The 15,923-nt window shown below is 38.8% G+C and overlaps 1 protein-coding gene across 2 annotated transcripts in view; it reads left to right on the top strand.

Moving 5' to 3' along the window:
- The window catches only part of MTUS2 (microtubule associated scaffold protein 2), a 679,782-nt gene that overhangs the window by 477,787 nt on the left and 186,072 nt on the right, over positions 1-15,923 (top strand). For both annotated transcript variants that reach the window (XM_043996074.1, XM_043996073.1), the window contains one exon: positions 2,698-2,796. In XM_043996074.1, coding sequence (XP_043852009.1) covers positions 2,698-2,796 — 99 coding nt within the window. The remainder of the gene's footprint in view (positions 1-2,697; positions 2,797-15,923) is intronic.

Below are 15,923 nucleotides of genomic sequence, written 5' to 3'. Positions count from 1 at the left end.
GTGCCACCTAGCTGCCCCAAAGGAGTTTCTTTTGAGGAACATACTGTCCCTCGGCTGAACTTTTTTTTGCATGGCATATATACAGATCTGTCTCAGAAAAAAATCTGGCATAGTGGGGAAAACTGTACTTGAATTAAGAAGACCTGGGCTTAAGACCTTCTTGATACTAATTATGTGATTTTAGGCCTATTGCTGAGCCTAATGAGGCCTGCCTAAAGGGCAGCTAGGTGGTGTAGTAGATGGAGCTCTGCCCTGGAGTTCAAATCAACGTGAGTTTAAAGTCTGGCCTCAGACACTCAGCTGTGTGACCCTGGACAAGTCACTTAACCCTGTTTGCTTCAGTTTCCTCTTCTATAAAATGAGTTGGAGAGGGAAATTGCAAAGCATTCCAGTACCTTTGCCAAGAAAATCCTAAATAGGGTCATGAAGAGTCAGACGAGGATAGAAAATGACTCAACAATTCCTACATTATCTCCCTTGCAATGTTGTGAAGATCAAATGAAATAATTCATATAAACTACTTTATAAACTGTAAGTTTTTATATAAATGTTTTTATGTTTTATGTTATGCATATTCACAAATGTATTTGGAAGGGCAGTATAACATAGTTGATGGAGGCACAACCTTGCAGTCAGGGTGTGAGGCTTGTATCTAACAAATTAGCAACGTAACCCTGGGCAAATCACTTAACTGCTCACCTCTCATCCCTAAGACTGAATTTCAGATGGTGAACTGATTCAATGTGATGGGTTTCCATATTCTAACGGCCTCATGTCAATGATATAACTGGTCCAGACCAAAAGATAGAGACCATATTCACCATGAATGAATGATACATAGTCAGGTAAGCAAGGAAGCAAGAGCAGAGCTATAAGAATAGAAGCTGAGAAAAATTCAGACCTGAGAGGGGTGGACAGGAGTAGAGCTGTGTGCTCACGGGGGTACTTGTGAAGGCAGACATGGGCATTTGGAACAAGTGTGTGAATAGAAATCAAGATGGCAGTCAGATAAGTGAGGAGGAGGGAAGCCAGATAGATAGATTCTAGGAGAACAAGGAAAATGGTAACCCAATAAAATTATAGAGGAAAGCGGGGGAATAATGCATAGTCCATTAATGATTACAGAACTAGATTTTAATAATTCTATGAGGCAGGCCAACAGTTCTCAAGTTTGAAGATGACACATACATATGTTTCCATTTCTTCAGGGAAATTTCATTTTGTCAATATTCTGATCTTCAGGGCTTAGTCTTTCTTGGTTGAGCTAAAGAGAAAGTTAATGTAAAGAACCACCACATAATTTAAAAATCAAAGAGCACCACGGATTGGTCTTTGGCTGTGTTATTCCTTGTACCCCTTGACATAGGATCATAGTTTTAGAGCTGCCAGAGGCCTTAGAAACCATTAAGAATAATCCCCCCATTTTGCAGATGAGGCAAGTAACCCAGAGAGGTTAAATGACTTACCTAGAGTTACATAACTAGTAAATGTCCGAGGTAGAATTTGAACCTAGGTCTTCTTGATTCCAAGTCCAGTATCATATCCACTACCATTTTTGTTGTTGTACAGTTATTTAGTCATGTCCAACTCTTTGTGACTCCATTTGGGGTTTTCTTGGCAGAGATATTGAAGTGGTTTGCCATTTCCTTCTCCAACTCATTTTACAGATGAGGAAACTGAGGCAAATAGAGTTAATGGACTTGCCCAGGGTAACACAATAGGTATCAGAGGCTAAATTTGGCCTTCTGCTCTATCTACTGTTCTATCTAGCCCAGGGGATTTGTGGACATTGTCTTATTTGATCTTCACAATCATGCTATGAAGTAGGAATTTTCAGTCATTTTTCAGTCATGTCCAATTCTTCGTGACACCATTTGGGGTTTTCTTGGCAGAGATACTGGAGTGGTTTGCCATTTCCTTCTTCAATTCATCATACAGATGAGGAAACTGAGGCAAAAAGGGTAGGTAAGTGACCTACCCAGGGTCACACAGTAAATAAGGATCTGAAGCCACATTTGAACTCAGAAAGATGAGTTTTCCTGACTCTAGTTCTAGCACTCTATGCACTGTGCCACATCCACTAACTCACTGCCTCTTAATGTTAGTGATTACCAGATATACTCAATTATTTCCACAAACAGATGGGACAAGGGCTTCTCCTGAAGCCAATTTTATGTTTTTATGCTTAAGCATTTTGTGTTGAGGTGATGCCCAAAAAGATCTTAGGATCATCTCTGTAGACTTGATACTGTGGAAAGTAAATAGAATCTGAGGGAATCTCAGGTGAATTGGAGACTTCAGTGATATGTAAGTCATTACTAATTATGCTTAGAAAGTTGTATTAGTCTTTGTTTCCTGGCAATATGTTGGAAGAGAGAGCTCACGAATGAAGAGAGGAAATTTTAATCCCCAGCTAAATCTACAGGGTCACCGGGGTAGCAGTAGCCTGTAGACATGGAGGTATCTTTCATCAAATCAGAATCAGCAGTTTACTTGGCCTTTTGACTGCTGCAAAACAAATCATTTTTCCTAGAAAAAAATTGAGTCTCTGCTGAAGGAAAGGTGGTAATGTCTACACCAACAAGTCATCCAAATATTATTTTAAAGGGTTTGTTTTTTATTCAGCTCTATTCAGCACTGACAGCTTATATAACAGTTTCAGGTACAATTGACTCTCCATTCATTTCATTTCCATAGGATCAAAGAAGGAAGTGCAGAAAGATCAAGAAGCAAATAAACCCGCTGTTTCGTCCCCTAAAAGACTGGCAGCTTCAACTACGAAACTTCACTCACCAGGTAATTGGGAAGGGAGCTCATTATTATTTTGAAGAACTCTTGACCTGGGAGTTTCATTCCATCCCAGCTCAACTAATGTGATGGATGGTAGGAGCCCTGGAGCATATATAATTTTCATAGTTTTGTCTAGGGCATGTTTTTTGACCATTGCCAAGGTAAAATCATTTGACTGACATATTTATTCCTTTTTTTCCTATTTTTGTTTTTGCGGGGCAGTGGGGGTTAAGTGACTTGCCCAGGGTCACACAGTAAGTGTCAAGTGTCTGAGGCTAGATTTGAACTCAGGTCCTTCTGAATCCACGTCCGGTTCACTATCCACTGCGCCACCTAGCTGTCCCCAGTGACATATTTATTCCTAAAGAGCAAGATACCATCACTATGCACCAATATGGGAAAAGCTATAGGGAAGACTGTCCACCATTATGTGCATTCATCTAGTGTCCTATAGTACGGTCAAGCAGCCTAGAATTGGACAGTAAACACTTTGAAGAAATGGCTCCAAGAGCTTAGATTTCCTATAAGGGAGTCACAAAGCTATGTATAGAAAAAGTAGAGAATCTATGCTGTTTTTTGGTAATCAGGAAATCACTAGTTTAAATTCACATTTGACTAAGCTAACAATTGTTGATTGTGTTTGGAATATTTAAAAAACTTATGAATAGTCATAATATGGGAGTTTAACTCCTTGAGTATCATGTTATGCCATTGATGAGTTTGTAGCTCAGAAAAACACTGCAGAGACATAATACTCAGAGGAACCAGAGCCACCCAAAGGGTAATAGAAAAGAACATAAAGGATGCGAGTAGGCCATAATATTTTATAAATGAGGAATTATATGAAAAGCAGGAGAAACTATGTCATCAGAAAATGTAAGACCAAAAAAAGTTTTAAAGATGGGAAAAATCACATAATAAGAGTAAGGAAGAACCCATGGTGAGCCTGTGTATTCTACTGGTATTCATTTGATGCAATGGATAAAGCGAAAGGCCTGGAGTTGGGAAGACCTGAATCCAAATACAGCCTTAGACCATTACTACCTATGTGACCCTGTCAAGTTACTTAACTTCTGTTTGCCTCAGTTTCCTCAACTAAAAACCCAGGGATACTAAAAGCAACTAACTCTCAGGGTTTGAGGATCAATTAATTACTATTTGTAAAGGACACTTAGCACAGTCCCTGGCACATAGTAGGTGTTGATATGTAGATATATTTTATAATTGTATGTATTCCTTATTTTGTTGTTATTGTTGTTGTTATTGTTCAGTTATTCAGCTGTGTCTGACTCTTTGTGGCCCCATGGACCATAGCACGCCAGCCCCTTCCATCCTCCACTGTCTCCTGAAATCTGTCCAAGTTCATGCTCATTGCTTCCATGACACTATTTATCCAACTCATCCTCTGCTATCCTCCTTCCCTTTTGTCTTCAATCTTTCCCCAGCATCAGGGTCTTTTCCAATGAGTCCCATCTTCTCATTATGGGACCAAAGTATTTAAGCTTCACTGAGCCCTTTCAGTGATTACCTTGAATTATTTTTTTTATCGTTATATGTTCTTACATATAAATATATATGAGTTACTCCTTACCCCTTCGCTGTAACGTCAAGAGAACATGAAGAAAAGCCCCACAATAATCTGATTCAGATTTATGGAAGGATGTAGATGAGTCTTATCAGATGAGCAGACTTGTGAGGGGGCTGCAACCCACATTACTGGAGGGAGTTTTCTTCATCAGTGAGACCACACAGCCACTGGAGTATTAGAGTATATAAATAGTGTTGTAAAAAACCACGATAGACCAGAATGAGGTCCATAGGTTTTTCAGAGCTGAAAGAGGCTATAGAGATCATGTAAACAAAACCTCTCTTAATATGTGAGAGGAGTAAATCTCAGAAAATTGAAGTTCTTACCCAAGACCATGTATTGAATTAACCCAAATGTTCTCACTCAAAGACCAGGGCTCTTTCCACTAGATGACACCGGGTGTTCTGGTTCATTTAGCATCAGCCAGAAACAACCTTTTGTTTTAACCCTTAAAATAATAGTTCCCATTTATATGGTGTTTTGCAGTTCGTAATGGCATTGATAGAAAGGAAGGGTAAACATCATCCATACTTTATAGATGAAGAAGTCCAGGCTGTCAGAGATAAAGACCTGCTTGCAGTCACAGACTTGGTGTCAAAGTTGGATTTGGATCTAAGCAGAAGTCCATTTTTCTTCCTAAGTACTACAGAATAAACATAATTTATGTTTTGTCTGATGATTCTAGAGCTTATATTTCTGCAGGATAATAATTTTGAAAATCAATTCTCATTAAGTCAGAGATAAAGAGATATATAAAACTGCTGAAAATATATGTCTGGCCAAGAATCTATCCTGTGACTTATGGTTCTGTTTATGTTGCTTAGCATAGTACCTGACAAGTAGTAGGCATTTAATAAATGCTGTTGACTGGGGGCAGCTAGGTGGCGCAGTGGATAAAGCACCGGCCCTGAATTCAGGAGTACCCAAGTTCAAATCCCGCCTCAGACACTTGACACTTACTAGCTGTGTGACCCTGGGCAAGTCACTTAACCCTCATTGCCCAGCAAAAATAAATAAATAAATAAACAAACAAACAAATAAATAAATAAATTCTGTGACTGACTGGCTTGCAGATTTTATTTTATTTTTTTTGCTCCAGATACCAGCTTGTTTTCCTTCTCTTTTGTATGTTTCAGATAAAAAGCTGAGGACAGCCCAAAGAAATCTATTTAATTGGGATGTTCTAGTCAATCAATGTTTACTGCAAACTGCCTGAAAAGATTTTAAAGCTTTATAGATTTGGAGCCAGGAGGCACAAGAGGGGTCATCTAGTGAGATGAACTCACTGAGGCCCAGGGAAGTGCAATCACTTTCTCAATGTCACACAGGATATTATTGAGGATATACAGGATATTTTGAAGATGGTTTAAAAGTGTATTTGTGTCCATAATGTCAATATTATGTTAATATTGTTAAGCTATATACAGAGCAGTGTTCAATTTCAACAGATAGAAGAGACGGAGCTTGAAGAAGGATTTGAATAGATGACCTCTAAGACATTTAAAACTGCATTACAACCCATAGGTTCTATGATTCTCTGAGTCTATAATAGAAATTCTAAGGCATTCTGATTCCAAAGAAATAACGGAGAAGTACAAAATTTGTCTGGAGAAGAATACCCTTAATTATTTTTTATTTATTTTGTTTTTAATTTGTGGAATAAAACAAGCATTTCTATAATAATATAATAAAAAAGATGACTGCACATGAAACATGCAATGTGTACAACTTGCTATTCCTTTTAAATATATAACAAATTTATGTAAATTTCTTTTTTTCTGTTTTTCTTCTCTCCCCTGTCCCACCCTAGAGATGGCTACCATTAGACAAAATAGGTGTGTGTGTGTGTGTGTGTGTGTGTGTGCGTGTGTGTGTATACACACACACGCACACACACATGTGTATATATATATATATATATGGAAAATTATTCTATACATACTTCTATTTATCAGTTCTTTCTCTGGATGCAGATAGCATCTTTCTTCATATGTTTTTTTTTAAATTTGGGTATTTATAGTGGTCAAAATGACTTAGTCACGCAAAATTGTTCTTAAAATAATATTGCTGAGGACACGGAAGCTAGGTGGCGCAGTGGATAAAGCACCAGCCCTGGATTCAGGAGGACCTGAGTTCAAATCCAGCCTCAGACACTTGACACTAGCCGTGTGACCCTGGGCAAGTCACTTAACCCTCATTGCCTCCCCCCAAAATTAAACAGATAAACAAAACAAAATAATATTGCTTGGGAGCAGCTAGGTGGCACAGTGGACAAAGCACCAGCCCTGGATTCAGGAGGACGAGTTCAAATTCGGCCTCAGACACTTGACACTTACTAACTTTGTGACGTTGGACCAGTCACTTAACCCTTGTTGTCTCACAAAATAATAATAATAATAATAACAATATTGTTCTTACAGTATACAATGTTCTCTTGGTTCTGCTCATTTTGTTTTTCATGATTTTGTGCAAATCTTTCCATGCCTTTCGAAGATCACTAAGCTCATCATTTCTTATTGCACAGTAGTATTCCATTACAACCATACACCACAACTTGTTCAGCCATTTACCAATTGATGGTGATCCCTGCAATTTCAAATTCTTTGCCACCATAAAGAGAGCTGCTATAAACATCCCATTCACATTCAAAGTTATAATTACTATTTATAAATATCCCTCCATCTTATTTTTTTTAATTTTTTTTTTTTAGTGAGGCAATTGGGGTTAAGTGTCTTACCCAGGGTCACACAGCTAGTAAGTGTTAAGTGTCTGAGGCCGGATTTGAACTCAGGTACTCCTGACTCCAGGGCTCTATCCACTGTGCCACCTAGCTGCCCCCCTCCATCTTACTTTTACTCACTATTCTCAACCTCTATTTTTGCTCTATTCCTGTTATCTTCTCCTACACCCTTCCACTACCCATCCCACCCTTACTTATTATAAAGACTACTAAGTAGCCTGAAGATAAGAATTCTTCATATTAAAAAGTTGAAGATCCCTAGAAATTGGATAACATTAATCATGTGTGGAGCTTCTTTTATTTATTTAATTTGTTGTTACTTTTAAAGTTCCCAACTGTCTCCCTCCCTCCTTCCCCACCATGCACTAGAGAAGACCGCCATTTGGCACAGATGTGTGTGTATGTGTGTAAAACCATACTATGCATACTTCTGTTTATCAATTCTTTCTCTGAAGGTAGACACCATCTTCCTTCATAGGTTCTTTGTGGTAAATTTGAGCATTTATAATACTCAGAATAGTTCAGTTGTTCACAGTTATTCTTCAAACAATATTGCTGTTCCTATACACACAACTTTCTTGTGGTTCTGCTCATTTCACTGTTCATTATGTCATGCAAGACCGTTCATGTTTTACTAAAATCAACCAGCTCTGTCAGCATTTCTTATAGCACAGTAGTATTCCATCACAGTCATATGCCACAACTTGTTTAGCCATTCTCCATCATTTGTGGGGTTTCAGTAAACTTTGGATACACTGGATAATGTTTCTGCTTCCCCCTTGTCTCCTTCCTTACTCTTGCTGTTTGCCCCCAAATTAATAATTATAATAACAATATTAATAAAGTCTTATATAGCACTTACTATTACGTATCAGCCACTGTGCTGAGTACTTTACAGTTTTTATCTCATTTGATCTTCATTCACAACAACCTGGGGGTGGGGGTAAGAGCTTTTATGATCCCCATTTTCACAGATGACTAAACTGAGGCAAACAGAGTCCAGCACACAGCTAAGAAGAGGCCAGATTCCAACTCAGATTTTCCTGATTCCAGGCCCTGCACTCTATCCACTGTGCCACCTACTTTCTAGATATAGAATTCTAGGATTTGGGTAGCGTGTGGTCATTTAGCAGCTGTGTGCAACAGAGTTCTAAGCTAAGCCCTACTGTACACAAGAGTGATGATGGGTACCAGGTTTTCCTCTTCACTCCTTTCTCCCCCCACCCAACACCCCAGTCAGACAGCTTGCTTGCTCCCAAGGCTAGACAGGAAAATCATCGTTGCCAGTCCTGTACCTGTCTCAGCCAAAGAGAGTACATGGAAAGCAGGGAGGAGAAGTTGGAGGGGTTGAGATGAGAGGTGACTACATTTGAAACCAAATGTCAGACTTTTCCTGAAATGAAGTTGGGTTGTTTTAATGGAAATCAAACCCCCAAAGAATTCCCACCTACTACATTGAATCACATGGATGGGAAGATGTGTGCCAACCTGGAAAACACTATTTTCTGCCACAGTTTTGCCAAAAAAAAAAAAAAGACAGAGAGAGAGAAATGAGTGGATTTTTTGAGATGGAAACCTGACAAAGTTTTGGCATCTGTTTCTTTGTAATCGAGGGGTGTTTAGGCCTCCATATTGCACTGTTCGGTTCTTGTGCCAAGTCAGCTTCTTAGCTGTAAAATTATGAAGTGGTTCCTTCTATTTAAAATGCTGGGAAGGGAGGGGAATCCCTGCAGATGAATATTTTATAGGCTTTTTTTCCATTTACAAGGGTTATGCTTTCCCAGATGTACAGCCTTGGCACGCAAGGCTCTCATAGTTAGCTTTCTATCCTCTCTGGCTGCTGGCCTCTCCCTGGAGGCAGAGATGTCATTTTGGTCCTCTTTGAACATGAAGGACAACGAACATTGAATGCCTATTTTGCATGTGTACATGTTTCCCCTTACAGAATATAAATACTTCGAGGGCAGGGATATCTTCTAGTCTAGTATCTGGCCCATGTTCATTTATTTTTCAGTTGTGTCCCATTTTTTTGTGATCCCATTTGGGTTTTCTTGGCTAAGATACTGGAGTGGTTGTCCATTCCTTCTCCAGCTCATTTCACAGAGGAGGAAACTAAGGCAAGCAGGGTTAATTGACTTGCCCAGGGTCACACAGTTAGGATGTGAGGTTACATTTGAACTCAAGAAGATGAGTCTTCCTGATTCCAAGCCCAGTGCTTGTGCCACCTGGCTGCCTCTTGGCACATAGAGAGACACATCATAAGCCCTTGTTGATTGATAAGAAGACAAGAGGAGGAGAATTTTTTTCTTGCCTCTCTACTGAACTTAAAAGGGTAAGAAGAGCAAAGGGTTTAGATTAGTTCACTCATGCATAAAAGGTTGCCTTGATAGATCTCCCTTTTGCTTTCACAGGCTGATTTAACCTCACAAGCCACTTTAACTGGGGTTGGATTCTTTTAAATAAACAGAAGTTCAGTTGCAGAAATCTCCTCAAACAACAGCTTCCCTGTTCCCCTTCCTTTTTACTGCTAAATTATATAGTAAGGGTTGAATATGGCCATGGATCGTTAGATCCAGAAGGAACCTTAGAAATCATTCTAATTCAGCCTTTTTTTGATATACAGAGAAGGAAACTGAGGCTAAGAGGGGCGAGGTATTTTGACCAAGATCACATAGCAAGCTAGTGGCACAGCTGCGGAGTGGGGAGGAGCTAGCATTTATTAAGTACCTACTATGTACCACACACTGTACTAAGTGCTTTATAAATAAGTATATAGAAAATATGTCCTTTTATCTCTACTATGCACCAGGGTCCTTAATTATATTTTCTTGTACCATAGTCATTAAATTGTAAGCTCCTTAAGGGCAGGTTCTGTCTTTTTTTTTTTTTGTATCCCTAGTGCTTGGCACATAGTAGGTGCTTTATAAATGTTTATTGAATTGAATATTTTAAGTACTTCCTCTACTATTTTGACTCTAGTAGAGTGTGAGCTCCTTAAGAACATAGAATATATGATAGACTCCTTTTGTAGCCCCCACACAGTTTTGCACATGGTAGTATTTGACATGATAAACACTATAAGGTTTGTCAGCCACTTCTATGTGTATATCTCTTTTGAATCCCTTTTGAACAACCCAATGAGGTAAGTTGTATGGATATTATTATCTGACATTAACAGATGATGAAACTGAGGCTGAGACATTAGCTGTCTTATCCAAGGTCATATAGCTAGGAATTATTGAAAGTAGGATTTGAACTTATGTTTTTATGACTCCATTTTAAGCATTTTACCCATAGTTGTTGTTATTCAGTCATTTTTCAGTCACGATGCTATTTGAAGTTTTTTTGGCATAGATATTCGATTGGTTTGCCACTTGCTTCTCCAGCTCATTTTACAGAAGAGAAAACTGAGGTAAACAAGGTTATGTGACTTGCTCAGGGTCACATAGCTATTAGTGTCTGAGGCTGGGTTTGAACTCGAGTCTCTCTGACTCCAGGTTCAGCTTTTATCCACAGCACCACCTTGCTACCCATTCTTCCCATACTATCATGTTGCTTCTCCTTATCTTATTGATTTTGCATAGGATCAGGGCAGCCTACAGAGTTAGAAAAAACTAAGATGCCCTCGAGTCTAAACCCTCCATTTTACAGATGAGGCCCCAAAGTGAAATGACTTGCCCAAGGTCATACAAGTAGCCTTCATTCAAACCAAGGTTCTCTGACTACAGATTCTGTATTCTATATGGCATCCCATGCTGCTTCTCTAGAGATGAAATTATAACTTTAAACATTTAAATAAAATTTCAGTAACTGTTAATTGAAATGAAATGAAGTAAAATGATTATAAAGACCTCAATAGGGGAAGGTTAATAATAGTTGCTATTTATACAACACTCTAAGGTTTACAAAGGCTTTACACAGATTATAAGCCATTAGCTATCTGTCACTACCTGTGTAACTGGGTAAATTATTTAACCTCTCTGCTCCTCATTTCCTCATTTGTAAAATGGAATTGTACTAGAAAATTTCTAAAATCTTTTTCAGATCTAAATCTATGACCTAAATTGAGTGTTCACAGCCTCCCAAGGTCTCTGCTTATTTAAGAACTGTTTACTAATTAGAGGACATCTAGGTAAAGTCCCTAATTTTACAGATGTGGAAACTGAGGCCCAGAGTGGTTAAGTGACCTCCCTTTACTTTTGTTGGTAACCCTGCTGTCAAGCATCTGGGGGCACAATGGATAGAGAGCTGTAACTGGAGTCAAGAAGACTTATCTTCTAGCGTTCGAATCTGGCCTTTAGACACTCACTAGCTGTGTGACCCTGGGCAAGTCACTTAACCCTGTTTCCCTCAGTTTCCTCATCTGTAAAATCAACTGGAGAAGGAAATGGCAAACCACTCTATTCTTTTGCCAAGAGAACCCTAAATGGGGTCTTGAAGAGTCAGGCACAACTAAAACAATCCAACAGCATATTCTCAAGCACCCAGGTTTGGAACCAGGGCATCATATTTCTTTTTCCTTTTCATCACCCTCAAATACCACACACACACACACACACACACACACACACACACACACACACACACACACCCCATCCTTTCAATTCTATATCACAATATTTCAATTATACATTGCTTTCTATCTACTCATACTGTACCCACCCTAATTCAGACGTTATTACTTATTATCTGACTAATTTAATAGCCTTATTAATGAATTTCACTTCAATCTCTCCCTTCTTTAACCATAATAATATTGTTATTATTATTATTATTTGGTAAGGCAGCTGGGGTTAGGTGATTTGCCCAGGGTCATACAGCTAGTAAGTGTCAAGGGTCTGAGGCTGGATTTTAACTCAGGTCCTCTTGAATCCAGGGCCAGTGCTCTATCCACTGCACCACCTAGCTGCCCCAATATTATTCTTAATGGAGAGGCCTGACCATATCACTCCCCTGCTCAAATACCTTTAGTGGCTCCCCATCACTTCCGTGTTAAAATGAAGATTCCTTGGCCTGGCAATTTAAGACCTTCTGTAATCTGGGGGAAGTTTTAAAAATACATATAAATATATATAGCATATAGTTTTCTCTATGAACATGTTGTATTTTACTCTCCAGCAGAACATGAGCTCTTTTGAAGGCAGTAATTTTTTTAGTATTTTGTATCCCCAGCACCAAAGACAGTATCTGGTACCTGGTAGGTTCTTACTAAGTGATTATTAACAATAATATTGACAAGTCAACGATAGGGATAGATTTTATATGAAAAAACAAATTTCCAAATCCTTTCTGCCTAAAGGAAATAAGAAAAGGTCCTCCCATATCAAGCCCTGAATTACCCTAGTCCTATTTCTAAAATCTTATTACCTAAGCAGAAACAATTTGATATGGTAGAAAAGAATGTAGAGACCTTTTTTCTGAAGTCCTGCTATAAAACTTCTAGTTGGGACAAGTCACTGAACCTCCCAGAGTCTCAATTTCCTTCTCTGTAAAATGAAGATAATATACTACCCAACTCGCAGTGTCCTGAGGAAGGAGGTAGGATAAAAGGAAGTGACTGGAGTCCGAGAACCTGGATTCAAATCCCACCCCAGTTACTTATGACCTTAGATTAATCCATCCATTAAAAGATAGTAAATTCATTGGATAAAGACACTTACTCTCTTTGTGGTTTCCAACTTCCTAAAGCCCAGAGGTGACAATATCTGCATTAGTTTAAATGTGTCCAAGCTCAAATTAGGTTTTATTATTTTCTTTATATTTTCTTTTTTGGGGGGGTGGTAGCTAGGTGGCTCAGTGGATAAAGACTGGGCTTGAAATCAGGAAGATTCATTTTTATGAATTTGAATTCAGTCTTAGACACTTCATAGCTGTGTGACCTTGGGCAAGTCACTTAACCCTCTTTGCTTCAGTTTCCTCATCTGTAAAATGAGCTGGAGAAGGAAATGGCAAACCACTTCAGTATCTCTGCCAAGGAAACCCCAAATGGGGTCACAAAGAGTTGGACATGACTGAAACAACTGCAAAATTATATTTTCTTTATATTTCAAAAAAGATGTGTATTTCACTATCAGGACCTTAGGCAGCAGGTACAAATTAATTACATTAATTAAAACACCCAAGTACTTTTTAAAGCTCCATAACAATAAGCAAATGGCAAACCAGTCATCAAAGAAAAAATATTTCCTTGGGAATAAACTCCAGCAGCCAGTACATTCATGCCCCTTTGCCAATGCAGCAATAATCTAACATCATGCCCCAGAGCTCAGTGCAGACAATAAAACGTTTTCTCTCAAGCTGCGTTTTTTCCTGCTCTGATCTGGAAGAATTAAAATGTAATCATTAACATTCAAATTGGTTTGTATTTGACATGAGTGACTTCTCTAGAATCTGACCTTCCTCCCTGATATATGGGCAGCAGGAATTCCCAACTCTGCTCTCCTGGTATTGTAATAATCGGAGGCATGCCAGTTTTGAGAAATCATTTCAGCCTATTGCCTCTCATTCAAGAAAGAAATCTCTGGTGGACTTTTGTTTTTCTTTTAAAAGAAGCAGAGGAAAAAAAAGCAGAGGAAGCATTTAATTAAAATCAGCATATAGTTATCATTAAATTAACAAGCAGAAGTGTGCTTGTATCAATTAAGTCATTGTTTCTTTAAAGTAGGAGGCCACTTGTGTATTCTCATCAGTAGAATACGTTCTCTAGTAAAAACATGGCTTTACTTTCTCAGTCATCCAGTTACTTCCCTCCCCTACCTGTCTTTGTCTTATATCCTGAACACACGCATACATACAGGTGCACATTGTAGAGAAAAGAGCACAGGAAAAGAAAGAAGAGGGGGCAGATATTTGCCACAATATAGTTTATTATTATGCTGTTGGTGTCTGTGTTGTTTCCTCTAGTGTCTGATCTACTTAAGTACAGAACAATATTTATCTTTTCAGTGTGAGTTTTAAGTTTAAGGCTCCATTCATTCTAATCATTATCAACAAACAGCTACTAAGTATATGTTGTGATGCAGGATACCCTGCCTGCAGGGAAAGGGGGGGGGGCAGATACGTCCACAAAAGGATATATAACAGAAGAGTATATGCTGAGTGGGAAATAAAAACAATTATTACTCAAGGAACTCATGGGACGATGAGAAAGCAATTTCTTTGGGAATCAGCAGTCTTCTCGGAGGAGATAGGGTTTGGAGCTGGTCCTTAAAGGATCAGTAGGATGTATATAACTGGAAAAAAGGGGGGGGGGGGTCCTAACACTTTATTGCAAAGATGCTTGATACACAATTCCAGTTCTTATCTGGATTCAGTTACCCATCTTCCATCCAATATCGTTTTTAGAGAATAGGGATTTGGGGACAAAAGGGAAAAGGAGTGAGTGTTTTGGCACACCTCAGAATGAGAGTGAGCAGGTAGATCTCTATCATTGGAAGACTTGGCAAGGAGGCTAGGTGACCTCTTGTCAGAAATGTTGTAGAAGAGAAATTTTCAGATAATAACCTAGACCAGATGGTCCCTGGGCTATAACTTCTGTAAATCTAGGAGTTTGGGCAAGGTAGATTCCCCTGCATTGAAATGACTGATCTAAACCCTTTACCTAGAATATCACTATGCAGGAAGAATCTTAGATTCATTTCTCTAGCCTACATGCTACACTGAGGATGGTAAAGAATTAAGGTCATGAGGGGTTTTTGTTATTGTTGTTTGTTAGTTCTTTTTAAAATAAAGCCTTGGGGACAGCTAGGTGACACAATGGATAAAGCACTGGCCCTGGATTCAGGAGGACCTGGATTCAAATCCAGCCTCAGACATTTGACACTTACTAGCTGTGTGACCCTGGGCAAGTCACTTAACCCTCATTGCCCCAAGGGGAGGGCAGGAGAGGAGAGGAGAGGAGAAGGCTTGCATTTGAACTCACTGATTGAAATTCCAGATACTGTTTCTGTCCCAGACACTACTGTTGAGTGCTGCCCTGCAAAACTCAATCCAATAAGTATTTATGAAATGGTACTGTGTGCCCAGCACTGTGCTAGGTTCTGTCAAAGACAAAACCAATATACCCCCTACCCTCAAAGAGCTTACATGGAATAACATGTCCACAGATAAGTACAAGGTGTATATAAAATAGATACAAAGTAATTTTGTGGGAGAACTGGGAAAATTAGGAGGGGATGCCTGAGCTAAGCCTCAAAGGTAGCTAGAGAGTTTCCAAGAATCAAAGGGGAGGGAAAGCATTCCGGGAATGGAGGGACAGCCATTACAAAAAAATAGAATTAATGGAAGGTTGTGCACAGAGACATTAAGAAGGCCAGTTTGACTGGATCAGAGAATACAGAGAGGGCATAATATATAATCAGGAAAGATACATTGGCACCAAATTGTGAAAAGCTTTAAGCTCCAAACAGAAAAGTTTGCAGTTTATCCCAGAAGTAGTTGAGTGCTCACCCACGGATAAATAATCACCATCATATGTATTTGTCTGAAAGTCTCATTTTTCATTAAAAATGGGATTAGTGTTAGAGAGCCCATAATTGTTTTAACAACTGGCTTTAACCAGTAGCATCTGCAATACAAGAAGCAGGAATTCATTCATTCATTCAACAAAGATTTATTAAGCACTTATTGTATGCCAGTCTGTGCTAAGCACTTGGAATATAAGCATATGTACTTCAGCTCTGGTTTGTGAATAAATTGGACTGTTCAAAGAGATCACTTTTCACTTCATTCAATAAGCACTTATTAAACACTTGCTACCCAAATATAGTACATGGGACAATTTTGAAGGTGAAATTTAGGATTGGA

This window comes from Dromiciops gliroides, chromosome 3, assembly GCF_019393635.1.
Source record: "Dromiciops gliroides isolate mDroGli1 chromosome 3, mDroGli1.pri, whole genome shotgun sequence".
Classification (NCBI taxonomy): domain Eukaryota; kingdom Metazoa; phylum Chordata; class Mammalia; order Microbiotheria; family Microbiotheriidae; genus Dromiciops; species Dromiciops gliroides.
The sequence above is the reverse complement of the archived record's forward strand: the minus strand, read 5'-3'. Positions and strand labels throughout refer to the sequence as shown.